At 42.7% G+C, this 18,423-nt stretch overlaps 2 protein-coding genes across 2 annotated transcripts in view; both read left to right on the forward strand.

Annotated features, from left to right (window-relative positions):
• The window catches only part of ptprq (protein tyrosine phosphatase receptor type Q), a 42,123-nt gene that overhangs the window by 7,156 nt on the left and 16,544 nt on the right, over window positions 1-18,423 (forward strand). Inside the window, exons 8-27 of the mRNA XM_088996848.1 lie at window positions 274-502; window positions 614-742; window positions 811-957; window positions 1,082-1,245; window positions 1,374-1,550; window positions 1,626-1,806; window positions 1,934-2,095; window positions 2,792-2,971; window positions 3,048-3,155; window positions 4,967-5,248; window positions 5,328-5,609; window positions 11,188-11,508; window positions 11,585-11,860; window positions 12,723-12,874; window positions 13,122-13,263; window positions 13,718-13,981; window positions 14,074-14,421; window positions 15,249-15,358; window positions 15,439-15,625; window positions 17,591-17,829. Coding sequence (XP_088852974.1) covers window positions 274-502; window positions 614-742; window positions 811-957; window positions 1,082-1,245; window positions 1,374-1,550; window positions 1,626-1,806; window positions 1,934-2,095; window positions 2,792-2,971; window positions 3,048-3,155; window positions 4,967-5,248; window positions 5,328-5,609; window positions 11,188-11,508; window positions 11,585-11,860; window positions 12,723-12,874; window positions 13,122-13,263; window positions 13,718-13,981; window positions 14,074-14,421; window positions 15,249-15,358; window positions 15,439-15,625; window positions 17,591-17,829 — 4,080 coding nt within the window. The remainder of the gene's footprint in view (window positions 1-273; window positions 503-613; window positions 743-810; window positions 958-1,081; window positions 1,246-1,373; window positions 1,551-1,625; window positions 1,807-1,933; window positions 2,096-2,791; window positions 2,972-3,047; window positions 3,156-4,966; window positions 5,249-5,327; window positions 5,610-11,187; window positions 11,509-11,584; window positions 11,861-12,722; window positions 12,875-13,121; window positions 13,264-13,717; window positions 13,982-14,073; window positions 14,422-15,248; window positions 15,359-15,438; window positions 15,626-17,590; window positions 17,830-18,423) is intronic.
• Window positions 5,698-8,573, forward strand: LOC148897651 (phosphatidylinositol phosphatase PTPRQ-like). Its single transcript, XM_088996849.1, has 4 exons — window positions 5,698-5,962; window positions 6,037-6,182; window positions 7,847-7,995; window positions 8,095-8,573. Exons 1-4 carry the CDS (start codon window positions 5,811-5,813, stop codon window positions 8,335-8,337), a joined length of 690 nt encoding a protein of 229 aa, XP_088852975.1. The 5' UTR covers window positions 5,698-5,810; the 3' UTR covers window positions 8,338-8,573.

The following is an 18,423-nucleotide window of genomic DNA, read 5'->3' on the forward strand; positions in this document are numbered from 1 at the left end:
CACAAACAAAAGACTTAGTTCAGATATTGTGCAATTTTGGTGTCGCTGGGTTTCTGTGCATTGCTCACAAACGTCTTTCAAGAAAGTGAACATGAAAGCTAGTCGCCAAAACTTCAAAAGGTCTGAAGAAAAGCATACTCAGCATAATTTAATAGAAGAACATTCCCAGTCGTTGTTCCGATTGTCACTGTACGTCACCGGAATTGATAGAAAGATTTTTAATAACATTACTGCAAGGACCATTTCTACCGACCCATGTGCTTCTTTGTTTAGGATGCAGCAGATATTCTGTCTCAAGCGACCATCAGCCCCTTAGAAATGACGCTGGCGTCTTCACTTTACACTCTCACTGCCGTGCCCTCCGCAGCCGCCTGGAGCGTCCCCATCTCAGTAGAGGTCGATCAACTTCGGCCCTACACCGCTTATCTTTTTGAAGTGTCTGCCTTCACGTCTGACGGGGAGGGACAGATCGCCTCCACCATGGTTCGCATGCCAGAGTCAGGTACAGGGTGTTCGAAAAAAGAGCCCAATATTGATTGAATGCTCTATCTCTGTTATTTTCTTTTCTTCCTTTTCTGAGAGGAGATATTTAGTCTGTTTATGTGCACTCCAGCCCCGGAAGACCCTCCGCAAAACTTCGCCTTATTAAATGTGACGTCACGATCGATATCCCTCGCCTGGAACTCTCCTAATATCATCACTGGGAAATTCACCTACGTGCTCTTCCTCTACGGGCCTTCAGGTGAGTATTTATTGACTCCGCGTGAAAAGAGAGCAGTGAAATAATTTCAATTACTCATCTGCTCGAAGGATATTTGTATGAGAACAACACAGCGGAGATGCGATTCTCATTAACTGGCCTGGTTCCGTACACCAAGTACACAGTAAAGCTGGGGGCCAAAGCGGCTGGAGAAGTGGGTCCGCTTGCCCGGGAGGTTGTGAGGACGCCGGCTGAAGGTGACGACTAAGAATTGAGCAATAGAGAGAACGGATAATCTGTTTTTTTGCTGAATTAACTCACGAGACAATAAAATTTAACAAAATGGCCGCCGTTGCCACTTTGTCTACTTGGTGGTGTTAGCTCCCAGTGCTGTTCAAGACTTAATGGCCATCGCGGAAGATGCCATTTCTGTCCGTGTGAACTGGAGAAGTCCGGCGGAGCCAAACGGTCCAATCACTCACTACAGACTGCGGGTCCTGCTGAATGACACTCTGTTACAGCATATCACCCTTGTTGGCAAGCTGGTAAACTGCCTTGTTTTTGCGTGTAATTTCAGACAAATAAGCACAGTAGTATTTATAGCTGATTTTAATTTGAGGTTTTGAAAACGGATTCTCTGTGAGTGGTGTACAATCATCTGTAAACCCCACAGAATCCCAACCCAACTGGTATTTATGATGGTGAGCCACTCAGCCCAGATCAGGATATCAATCCAGAGCGGCGTAAAAGGAACGCTGAGCTCGGTCAGACTTCTAGCGCCAAACATTCGACCACTTCCAACAACTCAGCCGTCAATCAACTCAGAAACGTTGAGCAAACTGCCACTCAAGTAATTGAGGATTTTAACCCCTCAGTTGCCATCAAGGTCACAGAGATGCCAAGTAATACTTACTATTCATTTCAGTTCCCTATCGCTTCTTTTTCTGCGACACCTGCACCGCATATGACTCCTGCGCCTTGGCTGACGATGCCATATGACGACCTGAAAAACAAATCACCTTACCTCACGCGCACCTCAGGCACTTTGCGCTTGTCCCCTCGTCTTGCATCAAATATTGGACATGCGGTAGCTTCTGGAAGTCCAGGTACATCCTCGACTACTACACTGGACAAACAGTAATACGCAAAAGTAATAAATAAAATCTCTGGATCAAAAACAGGAAACAAGACCCGATTACCTAAATCTTTTTTTCCCACCTGTATATGCTACAGGCATAAACGTACAAGAGAAGGTGATGGACTTGTCGATGGATGAGTTCTATTACCTGGTGTCTGACCTTGAACCCTTCACTGAATACACATTTCGGGTCTCTGCCTCCACTATGGTGGGCGAAGGGCCCGCTACCGACATCACAGAGAAGACTCGAGAGCAAGGTATCTTGCCGTAACCCAGGGGTGTCCAAACTTTCTGCAAGGGGGGCCAGATTGTGTTCAAAATGTAGGGGGGGGGGGCAACCTTGGGAGACGTTTTTTTACGTATAACAGCAATTAACTAATTCACTGCCAGACATGTGCACTCCAGTGCCTGAGTTTTTGTCATTGTCACTGAAATTCCAGGACCCACAGAATCTTGAGTTTTTGGACTACATAAACATTCTATACAGCTGAAAAAAACCTAGATGCTCCTCTTTCATCAGAAAAAAAGAGTTCATTCCTAAATTATATGGGTCTGGAGTTATATGAGCTTGAAATGAGGGCAGCTGTCCAAAATACAATGCAATACATACATATTGGTTTATATAGCGCTTTAACAACAACTGCAGCTGGAACAAAGTGCTAACATGGAAAAAAGGAAAATCCTTCCCCCTTGTGGAAGGGAAAAACACTGCGAGAGGCCATGGCCAGCGCTTACTGGCACCCAAACAAGAACAAAACGTTATATTCTCGATTCCTGAATACATTCGTGATTGGCAGTGAATGAGTGAACATTCAATGCTTCACAAAGATTATGCGACTTAACCTGGTGAGCCTCATAGCTCAAAAAATTGAGTGGTTCACCCGTTTGGGCTCTCCACTTGATCCTAAATTATTTGTCGAGCAATGACTTTATTGGTTATGTGTGCTGTGTAGTCCCCAGCTCAGTCTTGGAACTTTCCTACCAAAACATCAGCTCCACTTCCATACTTGTGAGCTGGGCGGAGCCACTTAACCCCAACGGACGAATAACGCATTACACCGTCTACGGCATCACACTGCACAGAGATCAGAGTCTGAAGTGGGTAACAAATGCTACTCGCATAATCCTAACAGGTAGATTGCTCAAACTACGAGAACACACTGTTCCACAAAAGTGTCACATGTCTACATTGAAATCTGTCATTTGCAGATTTGGAAAAGTATACGAATTATTTTCTACAAGTAGCGGCGTCGACGGCTGCGGGTCAGAGTTTGATGTCCCAGGAAGATGGCATCTTGGTTTTCACATTAGAGGATGGTATGGAATTAGAATTGCCCAAATCGGTGTGCGGTACAACGCGATGAGTTTGTTGTCATTTGTCTCGAGATGGAGGCTGAGAAAATTTGGTTTTGACAGAAAGGAGGGAACAACAATACAGTGATACCTGGGTTTCCGAACCACTTGGCTTACGAACGTTTTGGTTTCCGAACGTTACATTTATGAAAAGTTTACCTTGGCATACAAACTATTTTTTTGGGATACACACAGAGCTGCCACAATGAGTGATGTGTCGTTCGCAAACAAGCCCGTTCTCCTAACATGAAAATGGTGACCGACTGTTTTGTCCTCTATTCCCCGCCCCCAGTCTTAAAGCCGCACATGATTGGTCAAGAACGCAGGAGTGAGGGTGTCGGGGTTACAGAAAGAGAGAGAGTGAGGCCAAAACACACACACGAAAGGGAGACGACAGAGCTTGATACAAAAAAACAAACGTGAATAAAAAAACAAAAGTGAAATGGTGAGAAATAGGATAGAAAACAGTGAAATTTGGACTTGTTTCAACTTTGATAGTTCACAAGCAGAGCGTAGACTGGAAGGTTAAAATATGTATCTGTACACTTGATGCAGAAAGCTATCAACCCAGCTAAACAGAGCACAATTGATAAGGAAAAAGGTAAAATTAGCGCGGAGAAAACACCTCCAATGTATCATTCCTCAAGATGGTGAAAGAAGAAGGCTACGTTCCTCATCAAGTCAAGAGGCCACTCCATTCCATCAAGCCATCAATGACCATCACAAAGGTAAATAAAACGATTTTTTTTATTACACAGTACAGTTTATTTCTTTAATTATAATACCATATCACATTTATTATACCTAAAATAAGTTATATTTTGTGTAGTTTTAAGGCTTAGAAAATTAGAAAATAGAAAATTATGTTTTATGGGGACCTGGGAATGGATTATTCTCATTTTAATGGTTTCCTATGCGAAATTAATTTTTGGGATACACACTTTTTGCCTTACACACTCTGTCTGGGAACCAATTAAGTTCGTAAGCCAAGGTTTCCACATTTCACTGTTTTCTATCCATTTTCTCACCATTTCACATTTGGTTTTTTTTCACTTTTGTTTTTTTGTTTCAAGCTCTCTGTGTGTGTGTGTGTGTGTGTGTGTGTGTGTGTGTGTGTGTGTGTGTGTGTGTGTGTGTGTGTGTGTGTGTGTGTGTGTGTGTGTGTGTGTGTGTGTGTGTGTGTGTGTGTGTGTGTGTGTGTGTGTGTGTGTGTTTTCTCACTCTGTCGTCTGCTTGTCTCTTTCATGTTTATCCCCAACCCCCCCTCACTGCTGCGTTCTGAACCAATCACGTGGCTTTAACCGAAGACTGGGGGCGGGGAATAGAGGACAAAACAGTCGGACCCAAAAAGTAGTTCGTATGCCAAGGTAAAATTTTCATAAATGTAACATTCGTAAAGCGAAAAGTTCGTAAGCCAAGGGGTTCGTAAACCGAGGTATTACTGTACTATATATTGGTTTATATAGCTGTTTTACAACAGCTGAAGGGGGAACAAAGCATGAACATGGAAAAAAGGGAACTGGTGCCGCCTTGTGGAAGCAAAAAAAAAAAAAACATTGCCAGAGGTCTGGCCAGCGCTTTATTGGCAGCCCAGCAACAACAAAAAAACCAAACATATTCGGGAATGGCGCTCTATGTCATAGTCAATTCCCGAATAAATTCTGGAATGGCAGTGAATGAGTTACAAGTGTTCACACTCTGGCATATTTCTCTCCACTGCAGTAACTATGATACATGAGTCAGGGGTAACTAACCGTCAATCATTTTTCCCTCAGAACCGGATTCCCCTCCATTAAACCTCACCGTGTTGGACACCAGCTCGTCAACTGCCACCTTGACCTGGTCTGCGCCAGTAAAAGCTAACGGGGTGATCCAACAATACACGGTCCTCTATGAGAACCGGTCATATTCCAATTCAGTGAACACCTCAGTTAGCAGAGTCACTCTGACGCACCTGAGGCCCTTCACTTACTATAACGTGTCTGTGATGGCCTTCACACGGTTCGGCCACGGCAACCACACTTCGGACTATTTGAGCGTATTATCTGGGGAGGATGGTAGGTTGATAGAAAATACAAAAAAAAATGACTATTTAGTTAGAATCAGGAAGTACTCAATTTTCTGTGTTGCTTCCAGTGCCGGGCAGTCCTCCTTACAGCCTCTCCTACGATTCGCTCAGTCCCAATGAGGTGAACGTGACCTGGATGCCTCCATTGGTGCCCAATGGCATCATCACCCACTACAGCTTGGAGTTGTGGAATTCCACCCACTACCTCAACCTCACCTCCCTTACCAACTTCCTGCACCTGACTCACTTGAGAAAGTATGCGCGCTATCGCGTCACGGTGCAGGCGCATACACGGCTCGGGCCGGGGAACTTCAGCTCGGAGCCGCTCAACATCACCACGTTGGAGGACGGTGAGATGGACGGAATAATGGGAAGCAATCAGTTACATGGGTCTTCATTCCTCTCTTTTATTTCTCCATTTTTTCCTTGCGGATGTTTATTTTTCTTTCTCCAACTAACCTTTTTTTTAAACATTCTAGCAGCAAAAGATCCTGGAGGTTCAAGTACCACAGATTCTCCCGAGATTCTATTGTTATTGTTATTGTTGTTACATGACGGGGCAGTTTCTCTCCCACATCGCAGCTCCAGACACGCCTCCTCAATTCCTACACGCCAAGAAGTTATCCGACTCTGAGTTGGAGTTGTCCTGGCAACCGCCCCTCGAAGCCAATTCGGAGATACTCTACTACTTTGTCAGAGTATGGTGAGTTTCTTTTGCCGTGACCGTTTGTGCAAGCAAGAATGGTTACAATGTGTTTAGCGGATGTCTTTTGTCAGGAATGAGACAATGGATCTGCTGCACAATGTGACTACGACGTCATTGGTGATAAATATGGACTTTGAGGGTCTCTACAACGCGTCCGTCTCCAGCTGGACAAGGCTGGGGGACGGGGGGATGCGGGCCTATATTCTCGCTGATGCAGGTGCCACATGGATGAGAGTGTCGTCAATATATTTTCTAACTTTGGATGAAACTGCTTCTATACAATACAATACAATACAATACAATACAATACAATACAATACAATACAATACAATACAATACAATACATCCTGATTTATATAGTGCTTTCACAACAGCTGCAGCTGTAACAAATCGCTTAACAAACTAATATTGTTAAATGTATGTGTTTTTTATGCTTAATGACCTCAATGCTAATTTCTATTTGGCCTCCTATGGAGTTTCACATTATATGTAGCATTAAGCTAACAGACTTCCGTTACACAAATTAATATTGTTAAATTTATGTTTTTTAAAAAATGAACCTAAGTGCTAATTTCCATTTGCCCTCCTATGGAATTTCATGTTGTTTGTAGCTTTAAGCTAACATACGTCTGTGTAAGCTCTCAGTCGTACAGGAGTGGTCCATCGATGAGAAGGTTTCTTCAGCCGTCATCTGTACAAAGTGAAGGTTTCGGACGTTTCGCCTCCTATCCAAGAGGCTTCGTCAGCGAACTAAAACGAACTTTAGTTCGCTGACGAAGCCTCTTGGATAGGAGGCGAAACGTCCGAAACCTTCACTTTGTACAGATGACGGCTGAAGAAACCTTCTCATCGATTAAGCTAACATACTTTTGTTTTCCCAACTAACATTGTTAAATTTGTGTTTTTTAAGTTTAATAACCTTAATACTAATTTCCATTAACCCTCCTATGGAATTTCACATTGAATGTAGCATTAAGCTAACAGACTTTTGTTACACAAAGTAATATTGTTAAATGTGTGGGTTTTTTATGTTTAATAACCTCAATGCTAATTTCCACTTGCCCTCCTATGGAATTTCATGTTGTTTGTAGCATTAAGCTAACCTACTCTTGTTACACAAACTAATATTGTAAAATTTGTGTTTTCTTTGTTTAATAACCCAAATGCTAATTTCCATTTGCCCTCCTATGGAATTTTAAGTTGTATGTAGCATTAAGCTAACAGACTTTTGTTTCCCCAGCTAACATTCTTAAATTTGTGTTTTTTAAGTTGAATAACCATAATGCTAATTTCCATTTGCCCTCCTATGGAATTTTAAGTTGTATGTAGCATTAAGCTAACAGACTTTTGTTTCCCCAACTAACATTGTTAAATTTGTGTTTTTTAAGCTGAATAACCATAATGCTAATTTCCATTAACCCTCTTATTGGATTTCACATTGTATGTAGCATTAAGCTAACATACTTTTGTTACACAAAGTAATATTGTAAAATTTGTGTTTTCTTTGTTTAATAACCCAAATGCTAATTTCCATTTGCCCTCCTATGGAATTTTAAGTTGTATGTAGCATTAAGCTAACAGACTTTTGTTTCCCCAACTAACATTGTTAAATTTGTGTTTTTTAAGTTGAATAACCTTAATGCTAATTTCCATTCGCCCTCCTAAGGCGTTTCACATTATATGTAGCATTAAGCTAACAGACTTTTGTGAGAAACTATTATTGTTAAATGTGTGTGTTTTTTATGGTTAATAAACTCAATGGTCATCTCCATTAGCTCTCCTATGGAGTTTCACATTGTATATAGCATTAAGTTAACAGACTTTTGTTACACAAACTCATATAAAATTTCTTTTTTTTCTGATCTTCATTTGTCTCTCAGAGCCCCTCGAGCCACCCCAGAATGTAACTTTTGCTAACGTGACGACCTCCACTGTGACCTTGCTGTGGTATCCACCGGCTGAACCCAGTGGAATCGTTATTTTTCGCTATACAATTTACTATGCTGACAACGGCACTGTGGCCAAGCAGGTGAGACACATGAACTTGCATCGAGAGCCGAAGCTTTATGTTCTCAAATGACCGTCAAGAAACTTGAAGGACTTTGAACGTTTCAACTTCCTGTTTCAGGAAGTTCTGGTTTCAGATAGCTCCGTCCCACTGTCAGCGGACACGCGACTATCCTGGACTCTTACTGGTCTTATCGGGGGTACTAACTACACAGTATGGATGACTTCGAGCAACGTACGTGGGGACGGAGGAGTCAGGAGCAAAGCGCTTAACTTGCTCTTACCTGACGATGGTCAGTCGGATACACACAAACAACAAGTTTTAAAACGAAAGGGAAGCATTCCTCACCGGCCTTATCATTAGGTTCACCTACACAATTTAGAGAGAGCAGATTTAACTCATTCACTGCCAGACATGTGCAAAAATGTGTCCACTCCAGTGCCAGGGTTTTTGTCATTGTCACTTGAATTCCAGTACCCACAGAATATTGAGTTTTAGGACGACATACGCATTAAATACAGCATCATAAAACTTAGAGTTTCTTCTTTCATTAGTAAATAAAGAGTTAGTTCCTATATTATATGGATCTGGAGTTATATGAGCTTCAAATGGTTTATACATATTGGTTTATATAGTGCTTTAACAACAGCTGAAGCTGGAACAAAACACGGAATAAAGGGCAATGTTGCCCCCTTTTGGAAAAGAAAATGGCCACCGCTTTATCGGCACCTAAACAAGAAAAAAAAGAAAACCCGAACAAACTTGGGAATGGCATTCTGCGTCATATTTTCAAATTCGTGAATGGCAGTGAATGAGTTAAGATAATAAAAATAATGTATTGACAAAGATTGTACTGATCTGTTTAGTATATAATTAATTACTTTAAATGAAGCCTTAAATTTTGATTTGAAAGTTTAATTACCTTAAATTAAGCCTTAAATTTAGATGATAAGGTTTAATTTACACCGTGCTTACAACAGACTTCTTAGGTCATTACCACGTAGGCTTAGTCATGCTAATGAGGTGATACCAGAGCTGATTAGGCAATCAGAGACAGTGATAGACAATTAGGGGTAATCAGGCAGAACAAAAGAGGTAATCAGATTGGCCCCTGGCAGTGCCCTACTTCTCCCCCAACCTTAGAGCAGGGACCTATCAGAGCAGAGGTCTGGCACCGCCACCTCTGTCCATTAAAGGGCCAGAGTTACGCGCACAACTTTAGTTCGCTGACGAAGCTCTTCGGATGACGAGCGAAATGTCCGACAACAAATCTTCTTTTAAAATTCAATTCAACTTTTGATTTTGCTCTCATTAAATCGCGTAGGTTTTCCTAATTAAGTGTCTGGTGAGCATATCAATGATGATATCCAGTCGTAGTCTCACCTGTTGGCCGCCTCTGCACACCTTTTTCAACATTCTCCTTTCACCTCCCCCCCAAAAATGACATAAAAACTCTGCTTGGGCTGCTGAGTGAAAGGAGATAACTCTCCACCTGGCAAACTGGCTCGGTTTTTTTCTTTTTGTATTTCCTTTCACTTAGCAGGATGAAAGTTAAGTGAGATTAGAAGGTGAAAAAAGAACAAAGTGAGAGCGCAAAAGCACTCCATGACAGAAGAATAACAAAGGCTGACAGGTCTCGTGAGCGGGATTCGCACGCTACCCCCGTGCCGGCGAGGTTGCCTTGTTGCCATGGCTACGGGCATGTGATTTTCACTTGAACCTCACTTTGATGAAGTGAACGCATTGACTCCGGAAGGCTTTGTTTTTATGTGATTTTGTTGGAAAAGGGTGCAGACAGTGACCGGTGTTTTAATTCACCAAATCACTAGCTAAGAATGCTAACGAAATGATGATAACTGACTGGTAACTGACTATGTATCTCTGCCTGTGATCTAGCCGCCCACTCTCGGCCAAGCAGCGGACCACCACGCCGCCTTGTCTCTGCCACTCATCCAAGCCCAGCGGGGGGTTCACTCTCGCCACCCCCCCCTAGGCACTCACTCCACACATACCTGGTCTAACCCCCGTCATTGATCTTAAATATAACACTTTACTTTTTTCATTACTTCTCAGGTTAAACATGCAGGATGAGTATTGTTTTGCCAAGTTTTACTTTCCATTCCGAAAGACCAATTTCCTTTTTGTCACTGTCTATGTGTTGTATGTTCCCTATTTTCTACCATTTTCTATTGTTGCCTGTTACTGTAAATGCAACACTGCTGCTATCATGATAATTGTGACAAATAATGACTGACTCACATTCATATTAAAGGGGACATATTAAGCGTTGGAGGGGTCGTGATAACATTGACAGGCTTTGCATTTTGTACCTGCGTCTTCACGGGGGAAAAATCAGCTCCGATAAAGACACCTTTCACAAATGGATACTGGACAATTATGTGCCGTTATATAAATTTGAATAGTACTATTTCATTCAAACTCATTTGTCACATCTCGGCTTGATTACTGTAATGACTTTAGAATCAGCCAATCCTGTCTCCAGCTGGTCCAAAATGCTGCAGCTCGCCTCTTGACTGGTACTCGTAAGAGGGAGCATATAACTCCTACTCTGGCATCCCTTTCACTGGCTATGCAATTCTTTTCAACATGTTATTTGTCTTCCAATCTTTAAATGACCTCACTCCTCCTTACTTGTCCGAGCTCATCCACCCCTACACACCTTCCCGACGCCTCAGGTCTGCTGATCAAACATTACTAGATGTGCCAAAAACTAAACGGAGGCTCAGAGGGTCCCACTCTCTGGAATGACCTGCCACTGAACATTTGGCAAGCCCCCTCGCTGCCCATCGTTAAAACCCGTCTCAAAACTCACTCGTACTCTTTGGCATTTGACTCAGCGTGTAAACCCCCTCCCCTCACTGCTGCGTTCTTGACCAATCACGTGCGACTTTAAGACTGGGGGCGGGGAATAGAGGACAAAAAAAAGTCAGCTCCCATTTCCTTGTTAGGAGAACGTGCTCGTTCGCGAATGACACATCACTCATTGTGGCGCTCCGTGTGTATCCCGAAAAATCGTTCGTATGCCAAGGTTAAATTTTCATAAATTTAACGTTCGTAAACCAAAAGGTTTGTAAGCCAAGGGGTGCGTATTAAAAAGTCACATTTCCAAAACACATTATGTCCCCTTTAATATATATTTGTGTGTGTTGTTCAATAAGTCTGTAATGCTATCCAACTGCATCTTCCCTTCAGTGCCATCCGACTCGGTCCACAACCTGACGGCTCAGATCTTCAGCTCCACTGCCATCATTGTGAGCTGGGACCCTCCCCTGGAGCCCAATGGCCGTCCCCATTACATCCTCACCTTGCAGGAAGCCGGCATCATCCCAGTTGTACCAAACCAAGCCACTCCTGTGCTCAAAAAAACAATCAAGCGCACCACCACCGACACCGTCTTCCTCTTTACTAAACTTCGGAAATATTTCCCTTATATATTGACCGTTACTCCGGCGACCAGAGCTGGCCCCGCTCATAATCACACCAGCACCTTGTACCTTCGGACAGATGATGATGGTGAGTTCAAAGATGCATCCCATGACCATTGCTTATAAACGTATCTACGTATCTACGTACGTGTTTTCACTCTCAGTCCCAAGTTCCGCCCCATTGCTCATCTCGGCCGCGAACCTGTCGTCATCCTCCATTGGCGTGGCGTGGCAGCGCCCCTTCGAGGCCAATGGGGAAATCACAGAGTACACCCTTACTCTGGTTGGCCCGGGGGGCTCCAACATTATGCATACCCCAGAGAGCTCCTTCACGCTCACAAATCTGCTGTCCTACACAGCTTACAACCTGAGCGTCACTGCAGCGACTCGTAAAGGCTCAGGGCCAGCGCTCCTCCTGATGCTGCACACTGATGAAGGGGGTAAGTGTGACACTCTGTGTGTGTGTGTGCGTGTGTGGGGTGTGTGTGTGTGTGTGTGTGTGTGTGTGTGTGTGTGTGTGTGTGTGTTCGTATGACTAGTCTGCCGCCTGTTGTGCTCTATTCCCCACCCCCAGTCTTCGGTTAAAGCCACGTGATTGGTCAAGAACGCAGGAATGAGGGGTTCAAACATTAAAGAGAGAGGCAGACGACAGTGAGAGAGTTTCAACTTTGATAATTCAAAGGCAGAGTGTAGACTGGAAGGTTAAAATATCCCATCAATCAGGCTCCACAAACAAGCCATCTGTACACTTGGTGCAAAAAGCTATCAACCCAGCTAAACAGAACACAATTGATGAGGAACTAGATACAATTCTCACAGAGAAAGCACCTACAAGCGATCATTCCTCGAGATGGTGAAAGAAGAAGGTTCCTTATCAAGTGTTTAATGCTGAGGAAACCGGCCACTCCATTCCATCTAGCCATCAATAACCATCACAAAGGTATATAAAACCACTTTATTATATAGTACAGTTTATTCATTTAATTATAATACCATAGCACATTTATTATACAAAAAATAAGATATATGTTGTGTAGTTTTAAGGCTTAGAAAAGTAGAAAATTATGTTTTATCAGAACCTGAGAACCAATTATTCTCATTTTAATGGTTTCCTCTGGGAAATAAATTTTTTGGATACACACTTTTCACCTTACACACTCTGGGAACCAATTAAGTTCGTAAGCCAAGGTATCACTGCATTTTGTAGGTCCTGAAATTCGAGTGACAATGACAAAAACCCTGGCACTGAAGTGGACACATTTTTGCACGTCTGGCATTGAATCAAACATTTTTGTGTTCCAGGCCCCATGTCCCCTCCCCGCAACCTCACCTTATTCAACTACACGGCCTCGTCCGTGTGGCTGAGTTGGGAGCCCCCCTTGGAGCCCAACGGGGTGGTCCTGCAGTACGGCTTCCGGATCCGAGAACTCATCACACACACCGTCACACACCGGGTACAGTCAATTTCACACGCCGGAAGACTAGTTGGTATTCACGAAGACACGAAAGTGCACTCTGGAGATCCGCTCGGCAAAAACACACCTGTCACACGGATTAGCGGCTCTAATTTCACACTCCAGATGCCTCTCCAAGTTAACATTGTATTCACCCGCACGTGCGCACACAATAAGATATCATCAGCAAGTAATCAGGATTGGTTGGCTGACGTGCGTGTACGTGCATGTGTGTGCCACATTACAGAACTTGTCCGGTCCATCAACTGCCGGGTACATCTCCGGCTTCAGGCCTCATCGTTCTTACGAGATCAGTGTTTACAGTTACACGCGAGTAGGCCATGGCAACCAGTTTAGCAGCCCGGTCACCTTCACCACCAACGAGTCAGGTAAGAAAAGACAAAAAAATAAAAATGAATAAATGACATTTTCACGTTACGAATAATGATGCAGCATGAAGCTGTAGCATCCATTGATGAAAAAAGACTGTCTCACATTTCCTGTCCCATGTAAATCCGCTTCAATTCCAAGCCACGACAGTTCCACATAAGCATCAGCGCTCTGCGCTGTTATCTAACCCCTTTGTTAATGTATTTCAAAGTTTAGAGCTAATGTTATGGATAATTACTCTTTTGAGATAAAGAATGCGACATATTTTAAAATCAGCTACATTGATGGTAGATACGTTCTGGTTCATTGAAAGCTCAACGCTCATTCGAAGGGCATTTGCTCATCAAAATTTCTGTTATCTTCTGTGCCAATGCAACCACTGCCTTGTCTTAGACTCGTATAAATAAGTATTTGAGATCATTTTTGAGTATTAACATTTTTTTCCATATGCAGTGTCAGAAGCTGTGGGTAACCTGTCGTGTTCCGGAATCAGCTGGGATTCCATTCACTTATCGTGGGACCCTCCGATCAACCCGAACGGCCACATTCTCTTTTATGAGATCGTATTGGAAGTGTACTCCTACCGAGTCAACACAGCAGAATACACAGTGACTGGTCTGCTGTCGGACCAGGAGTATACACTCAGAGTGTCCGCGATTAACTCCGCAGGACCAGGAGAGCAAATCACTTGCAGTGCGACTACACTTTCTGAAACAGGTAAAAATATTATAAATGTAATCCTTTCAGAGAACCGAAAAACAAGAGTGGATGTTCAATGTAATCCTTAATCCTGATCTTTTTTTGTTTAGCCCCATCTGCCCCTCGCTCCCTCGCCATCTCTCAGGTCACAGCCAATAACGTGACACTGGAATGGGCTCCCCCAATTTCCATTCCGGGCTTGCTGAAGGAGTACCGTTTGGTTACAGAGTTGCTCGACACTAAATGCGAACCCGACGTCCTTATCTTTGATGAAGAACCACCCTCAGGTTGCGTGGAGTCAAGCGTCACTGTATCGTTTAACGCTTCAGAAGATCCCCCCGGTGTCACGGTCCATCCTCTGGCTAAGTACAGACTCTACCGTTTCAAAGTGGCAGCGATGACCAATGCAGGTGTTGGTGAATATACGGAGTGGGAGTATGCACGGACCCTCGCCGGCAGTAAGAATACAATATTGGGTGACCCAAAAAAACGGGCTCCAATTTTAATTAGGCACCGTTTCTTCGTGTTTGATCCGAATCAAATGGAACTTTGGTCATAACTAATTTATTATCCAGTGATACCCCGGTTTTAGAACCCCTTGGTTTACAAACTTTTCGGTTTACGAACGTTAAATTTATGAACATTTTACCTTGGCATACGAAGTATTTTTCGGGATACACACGGAGCTGCCACAATGAGTGATATGTCGTTCGCGAGCGAGCCCGTTCTCCTAACAAGAAAATGGTCACCGACTGTTTTGTCCTCTATTCCCCACCCCCAGTCTTCGGTTAAAGCCATGTGATTGGTCAAGAACGCAGCAGTGAGGGGGTGGGGTTTCAGACAGAGAGAGAGTGAGGCCATTCTCCCCAAAAGAAAATGCCGTCTTGAATTAAAGGCACGTGATTGGTCAAGAACGCAGCAGTGATCGGGGGAGGGGGGGACGAATATTTTGAAATCGGAATAAAGCAAACGTTTGATTTGAAAAAAAAAAAAAAAAAAAAAAAAACATTTTTTTTCCTGGAAAAAGTTGTCGGCCACCCGGGCGGTTCTGGAAGTTGTACACCCGGCGTAAAAGTTACACGCCTCAGGCATCCGGACAGACGTTATTTCAAACACTGTTTTAAGCATTGGTAACATTTTTCTATTGATGCAATTTAACCATAATCAGCTGTAATGCTTCTCCTTAATCTTTGAAATGTGAAATGTCCTGCGGGAATGGAATTAATGAGTGAAGCAGGAATGGAAAAGGAGAGCAAAAAAAATGATGTGCGTGTCTATCTGTCAGACCCAGACGCTGCGCCACGTGGTATCAGGGTGCTACCCACCTCGGGGAGCCTTCGGATAGACTGGGACCCTCCAGACATTATTTCTGGACCAACGTCATATCTCGTGCAGGTCATTTTTCTTCCTCATAAATGCTGATGACGTTAGTATTTATCATGCACTGTTAATACTCGTAACTCCTTCATGACTAGGTGGAAGGTCCCGGTTTTAATTACTCGTCCATCCGAGCGCCGGGAGAGTTGACCACGGTCTTTGTCACCAATTTGACGGCCTTCTCCCTCTACTCTGTGATGGTCACCGCTTTCACCGGCCCCTTGGAGAAGGCCGCCGAGGATGGGAAGGCCATCGGGCCCTTTGAGTTTTTTACATTAGAAGAAGGTTTGTCGGGAAAGTTGTGACAAGAAAAGAAAACAAAAAGAAGAAATCTTTTCAACTGAGAAGGTTTGGTATTGGTAGCCTAATTGTTTGCATCTTGTGTTTTTCGTATATATTCAACACGAATACTTAGTTCATAAATGCTAATTATATTTCATATAATTAGCATTTATCATTTCAATAAACTTAACTCATTCACTGCCAGACGATGTGCAAAATCTGTCCACTCCAGTGGCAGGGTTGTTGTCACTGTCACTTGAATTCCGGGACCCACAGAATATTGGGTTTTAGGACTACATAAACATTCAATGCAACTTAAGAAACATTAGACTCTCTTCTTTTGTCAGAAATAAATAGTTACTTCCTAAATTATATGGGTCTGGAGTTATATGAGCTTGAAATAAGGGCTGCTGTCCAAAATACATGCATATTAGTATATATAGCACTTTAACAACAGTTGAAGCTGGAACAAAGCGCTAGCATGGAAAAAAAGCAAATGCTGCCCCCTTGTGGAAGGAAAAAACATTGCCAGACGCCATGGCTCGCGCTTTATCGGCACCCAAACAAGCAAAAAACAAAACATGAACAAATTCAGGAATGGCGCTCATATTTTCAATTCCCGAATAAATATGCGAATGGCAGTGAATGAGTTAATTGTTGTGAATGCTAAAAAAACAATTACATCATAATGCTATTGCCTCCAATGATGTATTCCTAACAAATATGCTGAGATGATAATCATAATGGTGTTGACAGTGCTGACGATAATTATAAATGTAATCTAATAAATAGAAGATCAGATGAAATATAGCTGAACATAGCAACATAGACTGGAATAAGTGAGTTTGGGAGAAAAAAAAGTACCGTTGACACTCCAGAAACATGAATTAGGCTGAAATTGTTTATTTCCAAGAAAAACAGAATAAAACTATATATATATATATATATATATATATAGTGATACCTTGGCTTACGAACTTAATTGGTTCCCAGACAGAGTGTGTAAGGCGAAGTGTGTATCCCAAAAATTAATTTCCCATAGGAAACCATTAAAATGGGAATAATCCTTTCCCAGGTCCCCATAAAACATAATTTTCTACTTTCTAATTTTCTAAGCCTTACAACAACACAAAATTTCCCTTATTTTATGTATAATAAATGTGCTCTGGTATTATACTTAAAGAAATAAACTGGACTTTATAATAAAGTCGTTTTATTTACCTTTATGATGGTCGTTGATGGCTTGATGGAATGGAGTGGCCGGTTTCATCAGCATTAAACACTTGATGAGGAAAGTAACCTTCTTTCACCATCTTGAGGAATGATCCCATGTAGGTGCTTTCTCTGTGATAATTTTATCTAGTTCCACATCAATTGTGTTCTGTTTGGCTGAGTTGATAGCTTTTTGCATCAAGTGTACAGATGGCTTGTGCGGGTTGTTTGCGTAGCCTGATTGATGGGATATTTTAACCTTGCAGTCTACACTCTGCCTTTGAACTATCAAAGTTGAAACGCTCACTGTCGTCTGCCTCTCTCTTTAATGTTTAAACTAACCCCTCTCTGCTGCGTTCTTGACCAATCACGTGGCTTTAACCGAAGACTGGGGGCGGGGAACAGAGGACAAAAACAGTCGGGTGCCATTTTGTTGTGAGAAGGAAGAAGGCCGGAAGGAAGAAGAAGGAAGCTCGTTTACGAACGACACATCACTCATTGAGGCAGCTCCGTGTACGAAAAAAGTTTGTCTGCCAAGGTAAAGTTCGTATGCCGTGTAAGCTAAAATTATCATAAATATAACGTTCATGAATCGAAAAGTTCATAAGCCAAGGGATTCGTAAACCAAGGTATCACTGTATGTGTATATATTTTTAAATGATCTATTATGCAACATCGCAATCATGCAAATTGAGATCGACCGTTAATGTGCAAAGACACTGACTTTTTTTTCTTTGCCTCCCTTTGTGCCCGCAGAGCCCAAAGACCCGCCAAAGAACGTGGCGGTGACCGTCATCCCGAACGACGTGAACCGTGTCAAAGTGACCTTCACGCCACCGTCAGAGCCCAATGGACAAATTACGTCCTACTTTGTTTACATTTATGAGAAAGAGCTCCTGGTGAGGAACATCAGCTTGAATTACACCCAAAAAGACAACAACATGCTGAGTGCCGTCGTCGATGGCCTCAAGGGTGGTCGTGACTACAGTATTCAGGTAAGACAGTGGAGAATTGTGCAGGTACTTGTGACGTATATAAAAAACATCTATGTCGTTACTAATTGATAGAATATAAACTATCATATTTAAAAGTTTCATGCTGTTATATGCTTAGTTGGCTGAACACAAGGCCCACAATGAAAGCACAGAAAATCTGGCGTCAATCTGAGGTGAACAGACACAGCCTGTTAAACTATCATCTTTCTGTAGGACATCTGGCCTTGGACTAATTTATGACTTGGTAAACTCCTTCACAGGAAGAAGTCATTAGCCAGGTTATAAATCTGGGGCGTTGTATTCAAATCAAGAAGACTGTGTTTTACTAATGTGTCACAAAAAGGACAACCGACGTCTCCGGGCAAGTTGTGTCCATAATTTGTAAAATGGCTTCAAATGACTTCTACTGAGCGTATTTTACAGCGATTCCACCGCATATAGCTATATTTTACGTTTTAAGACTCGCGCCGAATATTCAGGAAGTCTTGTTTTTGAGTTGGTGACGAGTCCGTACGTGACGTCACTGAAGGAACGCCCCTGACCGAAAAAAAGACACATTGTAGCAGTCCTTCCATCACTGTAACGTTCGTAAAC

This window comes from Hippocampus bargibanti, linkage group LG05, assembly GCF_051943395.1.
Source record: "Hippocampus bargibanti isolate YZ-2025 linkage group LG05, ASM5194339v1, whole genome shotgun sequence".
In the NCBI taxonomy this organism is placed as follows: domain Eukaryota; kingdom Metazoa; phylum Chordata; class Actinopteri; order Syngnathiformes; family Syngnathidae; genus Hippocampus; species Hippocampus bargibanti.

Bases quoted from the DNA above. Each gene is read 5' to 3' on its own strand.
- LOC148897651 (XM_088996849.1), top strand. From the start codon at position 5,811: ATGACGGGGCAGTTTCTCTCCCACATCGCAGCTCCAGACACGCCTCCT. The intron at 5,963-6,036 runs GTGAGTTTCTTT...GTCTTTTGTCAG, and splicing joins TACTACTTTGTCAGAGTATG to GAATGAGACAATGGATCTGC. The intron at 6,183-7,846 runs GTGCCACATGGA...TTTGTCTCTCAG, and splicing joins CTATATTCTCGCTGATGCAG to AGCCCCTCGAGCCACCCCAG.